Source organism: Bufo gargarizans, chromosome 4 (assembly GCF_014858855.1).
Source record: "Bufo gargarizans isolate SCDJY-AF-19 chromosome 4, ASM1485885v1, whole genome shotgun sequence".
NCBI lineage: Eukaryota > Metazoa > Chordata > Amphibia > Anura > Bufonidae > Bufo > Bufo gargarizans.
Window position 1 is genome coordinate 285,337,526 of NC_058083.1, and position 18,168 is coordinate 285,355,693.

At 41.4% G+C, this 18,168-nt stretch overlaps 1 protein-coding gene across 1 annotated transcript in view; it reads left to right on the forward strand.

The window, feature by feature from the left end:
- QRSL1 (glutaminyl-tRNA amidotransferase subunit QRSL1) overlaps positions 1-18,168 on the forward strand; it is a 54,851-nt gene that overhangs the window by 4,125 nt on the left and 32,558 nt on the right. The window contains exons 2-4 of the mRNA XM_044290260.1: positions 433-592; positions 3,072-3,170; positions 3,488-3,584. Of these exons, the coding sequence (XP_044146195.1) occupies positions 433-592; positions 3,072-3,170; positions 3,488-3,584 (356 nt within the window). The remainder of the gene's footprint in view (positions 1-432; positions 593-3,071; positions 3,171-3,487; positions 3,585-18,168) is intronic.

The window sequence follows — 18,168 nt, forward strand, 5'->3', positions numbered from 1 at the left end:
GTTTTTCCGTTCCGCTCAAAGATAGAACATGTCCTATTATTGCCCTCAAATCACGTTCCGTGGCTCCATTCAAGTCAATGGGTCCGCAAAAAAATGGAACACATACGGAATGTACTCCATATGTCTTCCGTATCCGTTCCATTTTTGCGTAACCATCTATTGAAAAGTTAATGCCCAGCCCAATTTTTCTATGTAATTACTGTATACTGTATATGCCATATGGAAAAACGGAACGGAAAAACTGAATGAAACCGGAAACACTACTGAAAAAAAAAACTGAAAAACTGATCCGTTTAAAAACGGCCCGCAAAACACTGAAAAAGCCATACGGTCGTGTGAACAAGCCCTAAATGTCCTCCTGGGCCTACACCTTTTAACTTTTTTTGCATAAAAGTGTGAATGCTGTATAATGTTTTATCTTGTTTCACACAGGCAGCTGCTGCCTTTAGACTCGGACAACTGACCCCAACAGAGTTATGTCAGAGGTGCCTATCGTTCATCAAGGAAACATCATTTCTCAATGCTTACATAACTATAACTGAAGAGGTTGCCCTTAAACAGGCAGCAGAAGCAGACGAGCGCTTCAAGCAAGGTACAGTCTAATAGTAATAGAGATTTTTCCTCCACTCATTGTTAGTCGTGTCAAAGACATTAAACAGGTTTTCCCATAAAAAGTCTCCACAGGTAGCTAATAAATAATAAATCCAAGGCCCCTTTCACACGAGCGAGTATTCCGCACGGGTGCAATGCATAATTCGAACGCATTGCGCCCATACGGAATCCGGACCCATTCATTTCAATGGGGCTGTGTACATGTGCGTTTGGTTTTTGTTTACATTCAGTTTTTTATCACGCCCGTGCAAAATGCATTGCACCCACGCGATAAAAACTGAACAACTGAACAAGATCGCAGGCAAAACTGAATGACTTTGCCTGCGAAATCGCACATTTCTCACTGAGCACATTTGCAACGCATCCGGCCCTAATCCGGACACGCTTGTCTGCAAGGGGCCTAAGGCTAGGTCTACACAACGACATTTGTCGCGCGACATTTTGTTGCACCAATGTTGCGCGACAATTTTTATAATGGCAGTCTATGGTGTCGCACTGCAACATGCGACATGCTGCCACTGCGACGCGACAGTCGCAGAAAATCCATTCAAGATGGATTTTTCTGCGACCTTCGCGTCGCAGTCGCAACATGTCGCATGTTGCAGTGCGACACCATAGACTGCCATTATAAAAATTGTCGCGCGACATTAGTGCAACAAAATGTTGCGCGACTTTTTGTCGCGCGACAAATGTCGTCATGTAGACCTAGCCTAAGAGTTCAGACCACTGGGACCCTCATGAATCCTGGGAATGAGGGGTCCCCTCTGTCATTGGAGTGGGACGTAGTGCCGACATCTAGCAATAGAATAATAGGCCTCATGAATCCTTTACGCGCTCCAGACATCTCGGGTCTTATGGTCAGCCCAAGCAACATGTAAAAAGTGCATACTTTACATGGATGTCAGTGCAAGTGACGGGAGCATATTATGTGGTGAACCAAGCCAGCAGGTAAATTACACAAGTAGTATCCTTTCACACAGTACAAGTAAAGGGGAATGGTTTCAGAAAGGTGTTGTCTCTCAATTCTTTTATTACAGCTAGAATAAAGTGCTTAGATTGAAAAAAGGTAAATATATATATTTTTTTTTTACATTAGATATAAAAAAAAATAAAAAATTATATCTAGCATTTAATTGCACAAATCAAAGGTCTTATGTGTCTGGTAAAAATCACATTAGATTACACAATAAATTATTATACAGACACCAATAATATGTATAAGGGTACTTTCATTTTCACACTAGCGTTAGAAGAATCTGGCAGGCAGTTCCGTTGCCAGGACTGCCTGCCGGATCCGGAAATCCGTATGCAAACGGATACCATTTGTTTGCGGATCCGTCTGACAAATGCATTGAAATTCCGGATCCGTCCCTCCGGTGTCCTCCGGAAAATCGGATCCGTCAATGCGGCAATTTCCTGAACACTTGGTACCAGATTCGGCATTAATACATTTCAATGGAAATTAATGCCGGATCCGGCATTCCGGCAAATGTTTCGGAATTTTGGGCGGAGAATATACTGCAGCATGCTGCGGTATTTTCTCCAGCCAAATACAGTAAAAGGGACGGAACGAAAGACATCCTGATGCATATAGAACGGATTGCTTTCAATTCAGAATGCATTAAGACAAAACTGAAGCATTTTTTTTTCCGGTATTGAGCCCCTATGACCGAACTCAATACCGGAAAACTTTAACGTTAGTGTGAAAGTACCCTTGGCGTATAAGTATAAAAAATACATGCTTCTGTATGTGGTAATGCTATAGCTTGGTCATAGGCACTTGGTTTTGCATGTAGAGATCCCAGGTTTGAATCCTGGGAAACACTGCCGGGTTATTTCTTCACATTTTTTTAAATTCCACATTTAACCGCTGATAAAAGTCTATATCCTTATCATATTGAGAATAATGGGGGTCATTTATTAAGACTAGCGTTTTAGACCCCTTTAGCGGGCAGTGGATGCCCCAAATTTATGTACCTCTACATAACTTCGGCGTATCCACCGCCTGCCTAAATCTCCTTAAACAGGCTTAGAAAACAATAAATGAGATGGGCCTGCTGGCCCGCCAACGACACGCCCCCTTTTTTGGACTTGTCGCGAGCCGGGAAAAGTCGCAAATATTTGTTAGTAAATGTTTTTAAGAAAGCTAATAAATATTAATGGTTTCTTTATAATCCTAAACCGGTAATAGGTTTTAGGTTTCTAAGAAAAAAAAAATATCATTCTCAATATAGTAAGGCCTACTATTGTTATGATATGATTATATAGTATTTATTATAGTATAGCATTTTATCATGGGTTAAATAAAAGAGAAAAAAAAAATAAACAGAAAAAAACGTTTATATAAATCATGTGCTCATTGGCCACCAAATGTTGGCAGGGTATACCTGCTTCTTGTACCGCCTTCCTTTCTTTCAGGGCTCTTAGTCATGTATTTCATAATTTACTTTAATTTTCAGGTAAGCCCCTTGGCATCCTAGATGGAATTCCCATTGCCATTAAAGACAACTTTAGCACCAAAAATATAGAGACAACATGTGCATCAAAAATGTTAAAAGGTAAATATTATTTTCTATATTAATTATAAATGAAAAAAAATGTATATTTGTAAGGCAATGTTCACACTGCTGTTTTGAGGCTCCATTAGCTGTTCCGTCACTTTTGATACTGAGAATGGTGCAGAATGCAGTGCTATTTTTGATGTCAAAATAATGGAAGCCTCAACAGGACCCGAACAGGCCCATTTCTAAGAGAATGGGATTCAGCACAGTATCGTGGCTTCTGTAATGAGTCGACACCACGATGCAGATGTGAACAGAGCCTGATATTTGTGCACATGTAAGTGACCACACTGTTTGTTGCTGTTTTTCCTCAGGTTATATCCCCCCCTATAATGCTACAGTTGTCCAGAGACTTCTTGATGAAGGAGCAGTGCTTACGGGAAAAACAAATATGGATGAATTTGCTATGGGGTTAGTAATTCCCATGACAGTCTGCATTCTTTGATGAAATCTTCCATGGCTTATTACCTTTAGGCCAGGTGTTATGGCATACAGTTTTGTAACCATTTCATCTAAGGCTGAATTCACATCAGCGTTCAGCCTTTCCGTTCTACTGCTCCGTTATAAAAGCAGGAGAACGGAAAGGACGGATTCGGCACATAACTGAGCCGAGCAGAGCCTACGGACCCTATAGACTATAATGGGGTCCGTTAGGTTTCCACTCAGAGGAAGATTTTTGAAGCGGAGACAAAAGTCCTGCGCGCACAACTTTTGTCTCCGCTCCAAAATCATCTCCTGAGCGGAAACCTAACGGACTCCATTATAGTCTATGGGGTCTGTAGGCTCCGTTCGGCTCAGTTATGTGCCGTATCCGTCCTTTCCATTCTCCTGCTCTTATAACAGAGCAGGAGAACGGAAGGGCTGAACGGTGATGTGAACTCAGCCTTTGGCCTCATGCATACGGCCGTTGTTTTGGTCCGCATCCGAGCCGCAGTTTTGGCGGCTTGGATGCAGACCTATTCACTTCAATGGGGCCGCAAAATATACGGACAGCACTCCGTGTGCTGTCTGCATCCGTTGCTCCATTCTGTGGTCCGCAAAAAAATAATCTGTCCTATTCTTAACAGTACAATGAAGTAACTATGTTAATAGATCCTATCTATCTTTTATGGTGATCTATGGGTCTGTAAATGAGCTGTACACAGAAATTTATATTTTGAATCAAGTGAAGAAGTTTATGTATCAGTTGCACCCACTTCTGCAGGACTGTTTTGCAGCACAGGAACTACTGCAGATTTAAATTTAAAATTAATGTTTTTCCTTTAATTGGCCAATGAAGGCGGATAAAGTGTTTTTGTGAACTGGCCAACCAGGGTGCAGACTGGTCACTGGTTTCTACAATCAGGTGCAATTGTTGGCAATATACAGTATGAAGACATACACCTCATAAAAAGACCCAGACCAGGTCATAGATTAAAGGGGTTGTCTCACTTTAGTAAGTGGCATTTATCATGTAGAGAAAGTTAATATTGCTTGCACAATATAAGAAAAAACACTTGCCTATGTGTGCTCCCATGGTGCCAGCCACCAGAGAGGCTGACTGTTCGCACGGTGGTCTGTAACCATGGAAACGAGCAGTGTATAATGTGATGGGAAAATGAATACAGCCAGCAAAGGAAGCAATACGGACAATCACAATACTCTCTACATGATAAATGCCACTTACTGAAGTGAGACAGCCCCTTTAACCCATTCGCTACCATCGCCATATGGCACTGGAGCGATGTTTAAATATGGCGCCCGCTCACACATGCAGCAGGCACCATGGCCGGCAGATCTCTGCTGTTTCAAACAGCAGTGACCTGCGGCTTATTACCGTAACCGGCAATAATGCCGATCATGGTGATTAAATACTTTTAGATGCCGTGACCAAGTGAGATCACGGCATTTAAATGCGCAAAAACCTGGAAGCTATGGCTTCCTACCGATGCTCCATGTGGCCAATTGGGGCATCGGTAGTTGCTCTGAACACTATGCACTGAAGTGTTTATGCTGCAATTCCTATTTTGGCCACCAGATGGCAGGCCAGGATAAGAAATGAGCAATATTCAGTTTAAATGGCATTTGAAAAATCCCTGATTGAACAAAATTAAAAAACATAATTTATAGGCTCATATATGAGTCACAAAATCATCACAAAAAAAATATAAAAATGTTAACTATATATAAAAAAATATATAAAAGCTGAAATCACCCCCCTTTCCGTATAATTAAATAAATGCCCAAATAACAATAAATATAAACATCATTACACCCTATATTAACTGACGCTCCAACACACAGTCCTTTACCCCTGAGGAAGCCGGATTGCTCCGGCGACACGCGTTGGGCGCTTGCTATGTTTCCAGGTCCACTGTACCAGCTGGCTATGTAGGTTTGGCTCTTGATATTTGACCCTATGTCGGTCTTATTGCACCTTTAATTCTAGTGGTCTTACCTTACCTTGCATTTGCTATATGTGATTTATTGTATTGCTTTATATGCTGGTTGATAACGCATACATTTTCATGTGATAATTCAGTGGACCTGTGTGTGTCGGTTACATATATTTATTGCATACCGCACTTTGTTCTACATTGTATACAATTTTTTAATGCGTGTGTGTTGTTGTGTCCAATAAACTTTATATATATATTTTTTATCCTTTAATGGTTGGATGTGCATTTATGGGGTGGCTCTTTTGACTCTCTCTTGGGTTGGATTATTTGTCATATAAACATCATGGGTTTATAGAGAAAAAAATTCCAATACGGCGAATGGCGTAAGTGAAAAAAGGGTCAAAATGGCCGATTTCCCATTTTTTCATTGCTTCTCTTACTCAAATTTTTTTTATAAAATGTGACCAAAAAGTCACACACACTCCATAATGGTAGCAATAAAAACTACAGATTGTTCCGCAAAAAATGAGCCTCTAATTAGCCCAGTAGACACAAGTATAAAAAAGTTATGGGGGTCAAAAAAAATGTATCACAGTTTACATTTATTTTTACACTATTTAGACATAAAGATCCTATACTTTTGGGGCATTGTTGTAATCGTACTGACCCAGAGAATGAAGGGAATCGGTCAGTTTTGCTGTAAACGAAATGTTGTGGGAACAAATCCCGTAAAACGGTGGAGGAATTGCATTTTTTTTCCAATTCCACCCCATTTGGAATAGGAAATTCATGCCATATTTAATGGTGTCATTAGAAAGTACAACTTGTCCCTCAAAAAATAAGCCCTCATACAGCTATGTGACTGGAAATATAACAAAGTTATGGCTCAAGGAAAATAGAAAAATGAAAACGAAAAAAACCTCTGGTATCCTAAGGGTTAAGGCCACTTCGACACAGTCAGTATTTGGGTAGTATTTTGCATCAGAATTTGTAAGCCAAAACCACTAGTGGTTCCAGAACATGGAGCAGGGTCAGAGCTGTTCATTATATATTCCTGTGTAGGTTCCACGCCTAATTTTGACTTACAAATACTGATGTTAGTGATTTGACATTGTTGTCATAAAAGACAACCTTTAATTACCAGCGTGAGGCCAGTTTTTTCTGCGCCTGATCAGATTCCATCAATTTTTTTCAGTCAGTCTAACATTAACTTCATTAATCATGATCCTCCATAAACTGATTATGAATAACACAGGTTAACCACTTCAGCCACAGTGATGTACCTGTATGTCATTAGGGCTGAGGGGATGTATGGAGCAGACTACTACACTGAGCCTGCTCTATACATGGCAGGTGGCGGCTGTATAATACAACCAGCACCCGGCTTCAATGACCGGGATTGGCAATGACGCCGAATTTGGTCATTTAACCCCTTAGATGCTGCTGTCAATAGCGATTGCAGCATCTGTGGGGTTATGCGATCGGAGTCCCTGCAGTGAAATTACGGGTCTCCGACTGGTTTACCATGACAGCCCTGTGCCTTCTGAAGGTTCTCAGGGCTGACGTGGCTAACTGCCTGTAAAGCTGTGCAAGAGGCACATGGGTCTATAAGACAATCGATCAAAAGATCACAGGTTCTGTAAAAAGTAAAATAAAAATAAAAAAATATATAAAAAATGTTAATCATCCCCTTTTCCCAATTTTACATAGAAAAATAAACATAACAGGTATTACTGTGCCCTAAAATGTCAGAACTATTAAAATATAAAAATATTTTTCCTGCGTAGTGTACGCCATAATGGAAAAAAAAAAAAGAAATACACACAATTCACCATTTTTTGGTCACCTTTTGCGCCTGCGCAAAAAAAAAAAATTTGAACAATGGTGATCAAAAAGTCACACGTAACCCAAAAATGGTACCAATAAAAATTAAAATTAATCCCACAAAAAACAAGCCCCCACACAGCTCTGTAGACGGAAATTTAAAAAAGTTATGTCTGTCAGTAAATGGCAATGATTTGTTATTTTTTTTCACATTTTTTTTTTTTTAAGTAACGAAGCAAAATAAAAACTATTTAAGTCTAGTATTGCCATAATCGTATTGACCTGCAGAATAAGGACGTCATGTCGTTGTTAGTGCACAGTGAAGGCCATAATATTAAAACCTTGCCAGAATTGTGTTTTGTTTTTGTTTTTTTTCAATTTCAAGCCACAAATAATTTTTTTCAGATATAAGTCAACTTATCCCTCAGAAATAAGCCCTCATATGGGTATATGAACTGAAAAGTTGAAAAGCTATGGCTATTGGAATGTGGGAAGGAGAAAAACGAAAATGCAAAAACAAAATGGACCCGGTCCTTAAAGGGCATCTGTCAGCAGACTTGTACCCATGAAACTGGCTGACCTGTTCCAGGTGCACTTGGCATCTGAAGACACCTGTGTTGGTCCTATGGCCTGCACAGGACTGGGCAGTAAAAGCATCATCACACCTAGCCCTGTCAATGAAAGTGCAGAGGGCGCAGTAGTTGCAGAGAGAGCAGAGCCTCTAGGTGTAACGACAACTCCCCTGTTGCTCCTAGTGGCTTATTTGCATATATTAAAACTTCATTTTTCTCAGCAATGCGGGCACATATGAACATGGGACCAACACAGATGCCTTCAGCTGCCAAGTGCACATGTAACAGGACAGCCAGTTTCATAGGTACAGATCTGCTGACAGATGTCCTTTGAGGCGTTAAGCTTACCTGTAGTTTCAGGTGACTTTTTAGAATCAGCCATCCTGTGTATATGAAGAATACTATTTCTGACCACCATAGGACCTTTATCCTGCATATATTACCAGCGTTCCACTCTACAGAATGTATACGTTAAACCAGAGATGGCCAACCTGTGGCCCTTCAACTGTTACAAAACTACAACTCCCAGCATGCCTGGACAGCCTACAGCTATAAGGGCATGCTGGGAGTTGTAGTTTTGCAACAGCTGGAGGGCCGCAGGTTGAGCATCCCTGGCAAGTGCACCGGTTCCTGATAGGTTCCCCTTTTACAAGATCTATAAGTTTAACTTTTTTTTTTTTACTCTATACCACTGCATGGAATAATACACTATTCTATAATGTTTTTTGTTGGAAGTATACTTGCGTATACCAACCAGGAGAAGACCAAAAGGACACTGTTTTGGCCTCTGTCAGGCAAATTTTAATGCATCCTAATTTAGATATTATGTTATTATCAAATTTAGAATATGCAGAGTTTAGGTATAACATAGCACTATAATGCAACAATAAATCGATAGCAAAAAAAAAAAATTAAAAATTTCATTACAGTTCTCCAGATGGTGACCAAAATAGACTTTTTAGTCTTGTCGCCTTTTGCGACTAGACCCGCCTCGGACCGTGATGCAGTTGAATACTGTGGCGGTGCATGGGAGCAAAGAGTTCCCTGCCCCGCCGATCACCCTCATAGGCTTCAGGAAAAGCAGGCCTGAGGCCTATGTAGTAGTAAATCCTGGTGCAAGCAGGCAAGATTACGTAATTGCGCCTGCCTTTGCGGGACATGGCACAGTGACGTGTGTGTCTGGCCATCCATCCCAGGCCATAGACCAGAAGAGATTGTGACCTGCATTGTGAATGGGACACAGGTGACTATTAGTTTGTAGCTTTTTTTTCAGTGCCCACTTGGTGGACATTACTGCCAGGAAGGAGAGCACTGTGGGGGGCACTGGGGAATATAAATACTTAAGTGGCACTGTGAAGGAAATTACTGGGGGGGGGGGGCAATGTGGGGGATATTACTGGGGGGTACATTACTACATGGGTTAGTGTCGGGGACACTACTACTGGGTGGGCACTGTGGGGGAAAATACTATTGGAGAGGCACTGTGAGGCATATTACTACTGAAGGTGCACTGTGGGGACATTTACTACTGTGGGGCACTGTGGGGGCATTACTATCGACGGGGCAGTGTTTAGGGACATAACTACTGGAGGGGCATTATGGAGGACATTACTAATGGAGAGGCACTGTGAATGACATTGCTATTGACGGGGCACCATGGGGGACTTTACTACTGGAGGAGCACTCTGGGGGGCATTACTACTGAAAGGGCACTTGGGGAGGACATTACTAATGGAGGGACATTGTGGGGGACATAACTGGCAGCATTGGGGCACTCTGGAGATTTTTTTATACTGGGAACAGTATAAGGGGCATTATTGGTGGCACTGGCGACTTTTAATACTAAGGCACTATAGGAGGCATTTTTTAATATGGGGAATTTCTGGTGGCATTGAGGGCATTTTAATACAGGGGTACTATAGCAGGATGTTTTGTACAGGGCATTATTACTTGGGGGCACTATAGTAGACATTATTCAACACAACATATAATGCAACAGCACTCCTGCGAACCAAATAAAATACAAAAACATATTATAATGCTTATGCTATGCTTATAAATTAGAGATGCTTGGGAAATACATTTTGTACAAAATTATTTGAGCCTGTCTGCCACACGTCAAGGCGATCTCTGTAAGACGGGTCCTAACACTAAGTTTTACCTGTTAAGTGCCATGACAGCGACCATGAAATTCAGGGGGTGTAGGTTCCACATGCATGCTGGGTCCCCTTTTGATTTTTATCATTTTTGGCGCCAAAATGGCCTCCATTGAATACAGGGGATGCAAGTACCAACATGCATGCCGAGTCCACTACCCACTCCATACCTCTCCTGGTGTCAGGGGCTTCCAGTGAGTGGGGGAGGAGCAGGCTAATCTTTATACTCGTGCTAATTAAAATCAGCCTATGAGGCAGACAGGCTGGTCAGGGACCCAGCATGCATGTGGAACCTACACCCCCTGAATTTCATGGTCGCTGTCATGGCACATAACAAGTAGAACTTAGTGTTAGGTTCCCGTCTTACAGAGATCGCCTTGACGTGTGGCAGACGGGCTAAAATAATTTTGTACAAAATGTATTTGCCAAGCATCTTTACTTTATTAGCATAGCGTAAGCATTATAATATGTTTTTGTACTTTATTTGGTTCGCAGAGACTGTTTCCAGTCATAGCAGCGTGCACCTGCGCATTTGGATGGGATGTGCTGACCAACCCCTTTTGTGTTTCCATAGTGGACATTATTAATACTGGGGGAACTATTTTTTATTATTTTTTAGTCTAGATCCCTACATTATTACTACTTCATTTGTTCTAGGCAGAGGTCCCCGGCGCTGTGTGTCAATGCAGTGTTATCTCAGCCATTGACACCGAGTGCCGGGGACCCAGCTGACAATTCACTGCTATCAGGTGCTGAAACTAACAGCACTGACAGCGGGCAGAGCAGGAGAAGATAAGGGGTAAAAAACGCTACAAGAGTAATGCTGGGTTCACATCATGTATTTGTCTTACATTTAACATATACAAAAAAACATATACGGTGGCATCTGTCACCATAGAGTACCACTGTAAAAAAAATGTACACGTTAACTTATGCATTTTTTACTGGAATCTGCAGGATGGAAAAGTGTAGGGTTCTATGCTCTTATATCCTTTTTTTCCCAACATGTAAAAACGTGGTGTGAACCCAAAGTGATACTTTGACTGTTGAAATTCTGTGAGGATGTGGTGCAGACTTCTTAGTAATAATATGGTTAGAAGAACACAGGAAGCCTGCTATTTCCAAATCTGATTCAGGCTACTTTCACATTAGCGTTAATATTTTCCAGAATTGAGATCCATCATAGGGTCTCAATACCGGAAAATAGCGCTTCCGTTTTGTCCCCATTCATTGTCAATCGGGACAAAATGTAACTGAACAGAACGGAGTGCTCCAGAATGCATTCCGTTCTCATACCGGAGCGCAAACCGCAGCATGCTGTGCTTTCCTGACGCAATAGAAAACGGATCCGTTTCCCATTGAATTTCAATGGAGTTCTTAACGGATGCAGATGGTTGTTAAATCAGTAACGGAAGCGTTTTTGCTGAACCCTGACCGATCCAACAAACACGCTAGTGTGAAAGTAGTCTCAGATGTTTTTGAGATTTTGCCTCGTGAAATACAGTGACTACACTCCAGGACTCGACTATTTTGCACCTTCAAGATGGAGCAATTTGTTCTAATTTTTTCATAACTTTTTTATTTTTCCATCGACAACGCCATATGACTGTATTTTGTTTTATCTGTGGATGAGTTGTAGCTTTTACTGGCACCATTTTGGGGTACATATAATTTATTGATTAACTTTTTGTTGATTTATTGAAAAAAATAAATGTAAGTCAGCCAATGGGTATTTTTCCATTATTATTATTATTTTTTTTTACAACACTTGCTATAAGGTATGAATATTAAAGGGCATCTGTCAGCAGATTTGTACATCTGTATTGGACCCATGTTCATATGTGCCCACATTGCTGAGAAAAATGATGTTTTATTGTATGCAAATGAGCCACTAGGGGCAATGGAGGCGTTGCTGTTGCACCTAGAGGCTCTGCTTTCTCTGCAACAGCCGCCCCCTCTGCACTTTGATTGACTGGACTGGGCTTGATGACTTTTTCCCCATCTGGTCCTGTCAATTAAAGTCGAGAGTGTGCAGTTGTTGCAGAGAAAACAGAACCTCTAGGAGCAATTGCAATGCCCCGTTGCTCCTAGAGGTTCATTTGCATATATTAAAACATCATTTTTCTCAGCAATGCGGGCACATATGGACATTGGACTAACACAGATGTCTTCAGCTGTCAAGTGCACATGTAACAGGTCAGCCAGTTTCATAGGTACAAATCTGCTGACAGCTGCCCTTTAAAGGGGTTGTTCAATGTATTCATATTGATGACCTATCCTCAGGATAGGTTATCAATAATCAGATTGGCGGAGGACAGATTCCCAGCACCCGCGAGGATCAGCTGTTTGAAGTTAAGGCAGCCCGCCATCACATCTGTAGTGGTGAGCATGTGTAATTACACCTAATCCATCCCATTAACTTCTATAGGAGGGCTCTGTAATATACACTTAAATGGAAGGAGCCAAGCCACGCCCACTGTGAAGGAGCCCAGCTCCGCCCTGCATCGTCCAAATCTCCTCCTTGCTCCCCTGACGTCACAGAGTTGAACTGCTGTAATCTCGCCCATGCGCGAGTATGCCGCATGTGAGTGCCAGCATGGTGTTTTTTCCCTGTGCTGGCATCACCCTCAGGGAATGAACCGCGCATGTGCTAGCTGGCATGCGCGAGATTACGACGCTTCAACTCTGTGACATCAGCGGAGGAAGGGAGAGATTCAGAGGATGCGGTGCTGGGCTCCTTCACAGTGGGCGTGGCTTGGCTCCTGAAATGTTGGGAACAGCCCCTTGGGCTCCTTACTAGCCTCATTTGCATATATATCAAATCAGGTTTTTTTTATTGCATAAAAACACTCGTAGCTATGGGAAATGTATATTGTGGACGTGCTACTGGCGATCTAGCAGCGCGTGTCCTCAGCTCATTAGGCTCAAACTAGCTGACAGAATCCCTTTAAGGCAGATTTACTAATACAGCAAAGTTAGGCTAGAAGCTCTAAAAATCCACCACATTTCACACAATAGCTGATTCTGGATGATAAATGTGGCGTATCTTTAGCCTGTCCAGTCTAAGTTTTTAAACCCTGTTTGGTGGCTTACTTTGTGTTCGAATTGTGCATCTCAATTTTGGCGCATCTAAAGCCACTCCTCTGTGCCACAAAGTCATGCCCCTTTTCACTCCCCGTGTCGGCTGAAGCAAAAATGAAAAAAAAAACATCTGGCTCAGTTTGAGGCAGATCCAGTAGTATATCTACTGTAATATGTTTATTCTAAGGGTCAGTTCTATTAAGGAAATACCAAATATATACAGTTGATTTATGTTTGAGTAGTTTTGCTCAATAAAGGATTGTTTTATGGAAATAAAATATATATTTTTGTGTCACCACATTCTGAGAGCCATAACTTTGTCAATGACTGGTATAGTTTATTATTGTATTGTTTAAGCGGGGAATAGGGGGAACAAAAACATTTAGCATTTTTTTGTCACAGCATACACTAAGGGAGACTTGGTAGCACCATACCCGGTGTGAACCACTGGGCACTAACTTTAGTGTTCTATAGTTCAATAGATTTTTATTAAGGTTTTAAAGAGAACAATAAAACATACCATCTTGTTCAGTGGGCGCAACCACTGGTCAGGATCCACAGCATAACATCAGTCTCATGAAACATTAGTAATGTAAACCAGTACTACCGGAGATCCATCCTCATGTGTCAGTATCAGGGCATCCGCTCGGGTGCTGCCAACCCGATACCCCTAATCTATCCATATGTATTACAGATGGTTACACCATGAAATAAAAGCTATATGTGTAACAACAACAGGTAAACTAACTTTAGTGTTCTTACGAAGGGCTTGTGGGTAGGTGCCATGTCATTGCTAGTTCACAGGTGTCAGCAGAGACCAGTATTTGTCCCTTCAGCCTGTAGAATATGTGCTCAAGGACATAAGAGACACTGATAAACGCCATTCCCTTTTAACTTAACTGAACCAATAATATAATCAGTATGGGCTAAAATCCTTCTCATCTAGGTTGCTGCCTAGCTATTAAAACCGTTCAGTTAAGTGTAAGTGTTATATACATTTATTTATTTATATATATATATATCTTATTTATTTTTTGTTGCTAATATAGTTTATTTAGGGAAATTGTATGTTTATACTAGAAAACTTGGGCAGAAATGCCCTTTACCAGTGCTCTCTCAAATGGGCATTGCTAAGGGACATCTGTCTTCCTAATCCAGTACGGAGCAGTGCTGACTAGGAAGATCGGCTGGACTTCTGCCCTCGCTGCTCCCTCACAGACTGGGCACAGTAAATAATATCTGTAAATGAAATATATATTTATACACCTTGATCTTTCGCTGATCAGTGGGTCCAGCTCTGTCAATGAGTGCTTCTGCTGTATTTCCAGCCACTGAGTACCGGTAAATAACCAGCCGCCGGGAGAGATATCTGAGCGAGCGTTAAGACTGTCCTTATATACAGTAGAACATGTTCCCTGCCTCCTTGCATTGCCAATAGCGAGCGCTTACTGGTGGCTGGTTAATTCCTCGGTGCGCCGGAAATACAGCAGAAGAGCTCACTGACAGAGGTGGCCACACTGGTCATTGGGAAAGTGTATAAATATATATATTTCATTTACAGATATTAATCTACTGTCCCCACTATGTGAGGGCAGACGCCCAGCCGATATTCCCAATCAGTGCAGCACTGGATTAAGAAGACTGATGTCCCTTAGTAACGCTAGTAAGTGCTGGTAAGGGGCATTTCTGCCCAAGTTTTCTAGTATAAATATACGATTTCTTGAAAAATAAACTATGAAAAATGTTCCCCATCTCTATCTCTACACATCAGCAAAAAAATTAAAACAAAATATGACCATTAAACGTTAACTTTTTTAAGTGCTTGGGTAAATATCAAATCCCAAAATGAAGTTGCCCACATATTTTCCTTGTGTATCTGTGAGTAATATACAGCAGCGAGATAGATTAGCTCGGTTACAGTGAAGTCATGACGGATACATCTCTTTGCACAAGCATTGACCCTAAACCTAAACCACTCTCTATCTAATGTACTGCTTTAAGCCTCGTTGACATTTTAATGTGTTTGTCCACATATCCGTAAAATCCGAGAGACATGTACTACTTTGATCCATGTCGCCGACCAAACACGCCCATTGAAGTGTGTGGCCCGTTTTTCGCTGGCCGGAGATGGTATGGATATTAATTTTCAATGTACAGACGTGGACAAAATTGTTGGTACCCTTTGGTCAATGAAAGAAAAAGTCACAATGGTCACAGAAATAACTTTAATCTGACAAAAGTAATAATAAATTAAAATTCTATAAATGTTAACCAATGAAAGTCAGACATTGTTTTTCAACCATGCTTCAACAGAATTATGTAAAAAAATAAACTCATGAAACAGGCATGGACAAAAATGATGGTACCCCTAGAAAACACAGAACATAATGTGACCAAAGGGACATGTTAATTCAAGGTGTGTCCACTAATTAGCATCACAGGTGTCTACAACCTTGTAATCAGCCATTGGGCCTATATATATGGCTCCAGGTAATCACTGTGTTGTTTGGTGATATGGTGTGTACCACACTCGACATGGACCAGAGGAAGCAAAGGAAAGAGCTGTCTCAAGAGATCAGAAAGAAAATTATAGACAAGCATGTTAAAGGTAAAGGCTATAAGACCATCTCCAAGCAACTAGATGTTCCTGTGAGTACAGTTGCACATATTATTCATAAGTTTAAGATCCATGGGACTGTAGCCAACCTCCCTGGACGTGGCCGCAGGAGGAAAATTGATGACAAATCTAAGAGACGGATAATCCGAATGGTAACAAAAGAGCCTAGAAAGACTTCTAAAGAGATTCAAGGTGAACTTCATGCTCAAGGAACATCAGTGTCAGATCGCACCATCCGTCGTTGTTTGAGCCAAAGTGGACTACATGGGAGACGACCAAGGAGGACACCATTGTTGAAAACGAATCATAAAAAAGCAAGACTGGAATATGCCAAACTACATGTTGACAAGCCACAAAGCTTCTGGGAGAATGTCCTGTGGACAGATGAGACAAAAATCGAAGTTTTTGCCAAGGCACATCAGCTGTATGTTCACAGACGAAAAAATGAAGCATATCAAGAAAAGAACACTGTCCCTACTGTGAAACATGGAGGAGGCTCTGTTATGTTCTGGGGCTGCTTTGCTGCGTCTGGCACAGGGTGTCTTGAATCTGTGCAGGGTACAATGAAATCTCAAGACTATCAAGGAATTCTAGAGAGAAATGTACTAGCCAGTGTCAGAAAGCTTGGTCTCAGTCGCAGGTCATGGGTCTTGCAACAGGACAATGACCCAAAACACACCGCTAAAAACACCCAAGAATGGCTAAGAGGAAAAAATTGGACTATTCTAAAGTGGCCTTCTATGAGCCCTGACCTCAATCCTATTGAGCATCTTTGGAAGGAGCTGAAACATGCAGTCTGGAAAAGGCACCCTTCAAACCGGACACAACTGGAGCAGTTTGCTCATGAGGAGTGGGCCAAAATACCTGCTGAGAGGTGCAGATGTCTCATTGACAGTTACAGGAAGCGTTTGATTGCAGTGATTGCCTCAAAAGGTTGCGCAACAAAATATTAAGTTAGGGGTACCATCATTTTTGTCCATGCCTGTTTCATGAGTTTATTTTTTTACATAATTCTGTTGAAGCATGGTTGAAAAACAATGTCTGACTTTCATTGGTTAACATTTATAGAATTTTAATTTATTATTACTTTTGTCAGATTAAAGTTATTTCTGTGACCATTGTGACTTTTTCTTTCATTGACCAAAGGGTACCAACAATTTTGTCCACGTCTGTATGTGGAATACGAATGACACACAGAGGGCAAAAAACAGATCCTTCACGAACCTCTTCACAGATGAAACGTGTATGGATTTTCCACAGACACCAAGCCGACACGGAAATGTGAGAAAGGCTTTAATTAGGCAAGCCAAGTTTCCTATAGCCTTTCCTTTGTATTTGTATAGGATGGCATTGGTAGCACAAGCTGCTTGTATTTTGTTGTTTGTTTTGCTATAATTAACATGAAGTCTAATTGAAGAGCGTGTCTGCTGTAATGGCTTTCATGCACCTGCATTCTGGTGTGAATAAATAAAGAGGCAGCTGCTATGAAAGCTCATGAATGGCTAATCATTTACTTAAGCACACTGTGACCACAGGCGACGCTCATTGCTCCGAGAAACGGGGAGATTTGATACGCAGCAAACTGACCTGACTTATCTTATTCCAAGTGAAAGCAGACTTGTCAATACTTTATGAGAAATACCCTCCATTCTGGGAAAGGTGACACATACACTTCTTCAATGCTTTACACAACATTTCAGGTCTGGCTATAGGAGCTCTCTTCTTGATATGAATCGGCGGTAGGCAAGCAATTTCATACACTTTCGTGGCTAGTTACTGTATGGTTAGTTTTATATGTTTTTTTTTTTTTTAGCACATTTTATGGATTTTACTCTCTAGCGTCACTAGATTTGCCATAAATTGTCTTTTGACTACTTTGCTGCTTATAAAGTACCAATGCCTTTTGATTCGCACTCAATAGTCCAGCCTGAGCTCATATTAGTTCCAATATTAGCATCAAAGATAATCCTAACTCTGCTTGCTACAGCATGTTCAAATGGGGAGAAGATACCAGGCACACACTCCTGCTGCCTCGCCCCGTCCCCAGTACCAGCTTTATATCTTAGGAGCCTGTAGGAACAAATTGGCATCTTAGACTCTGCCCATGAAAGGCCACATCTTAAGGCTGGGTTCACACCTGAGCGTTTTACAGCGCGTTCCTAGGCGCTGTAAAATGCTCAACAGGCAAAAACCAATGTTTCCCTATGGGCATGGTTCTCACCTGAGCGTTTTACAGCGCGTACGAACACGCTGTAAAACGCCCTACGCCCCAAGAAGTACAGGAACGTAACACCTCTGTTTTTCATTGTGGTCAATAGCAAGAACGCACGTACGACGCGCGTTTCCAAAATACAAAAACACCCCAAA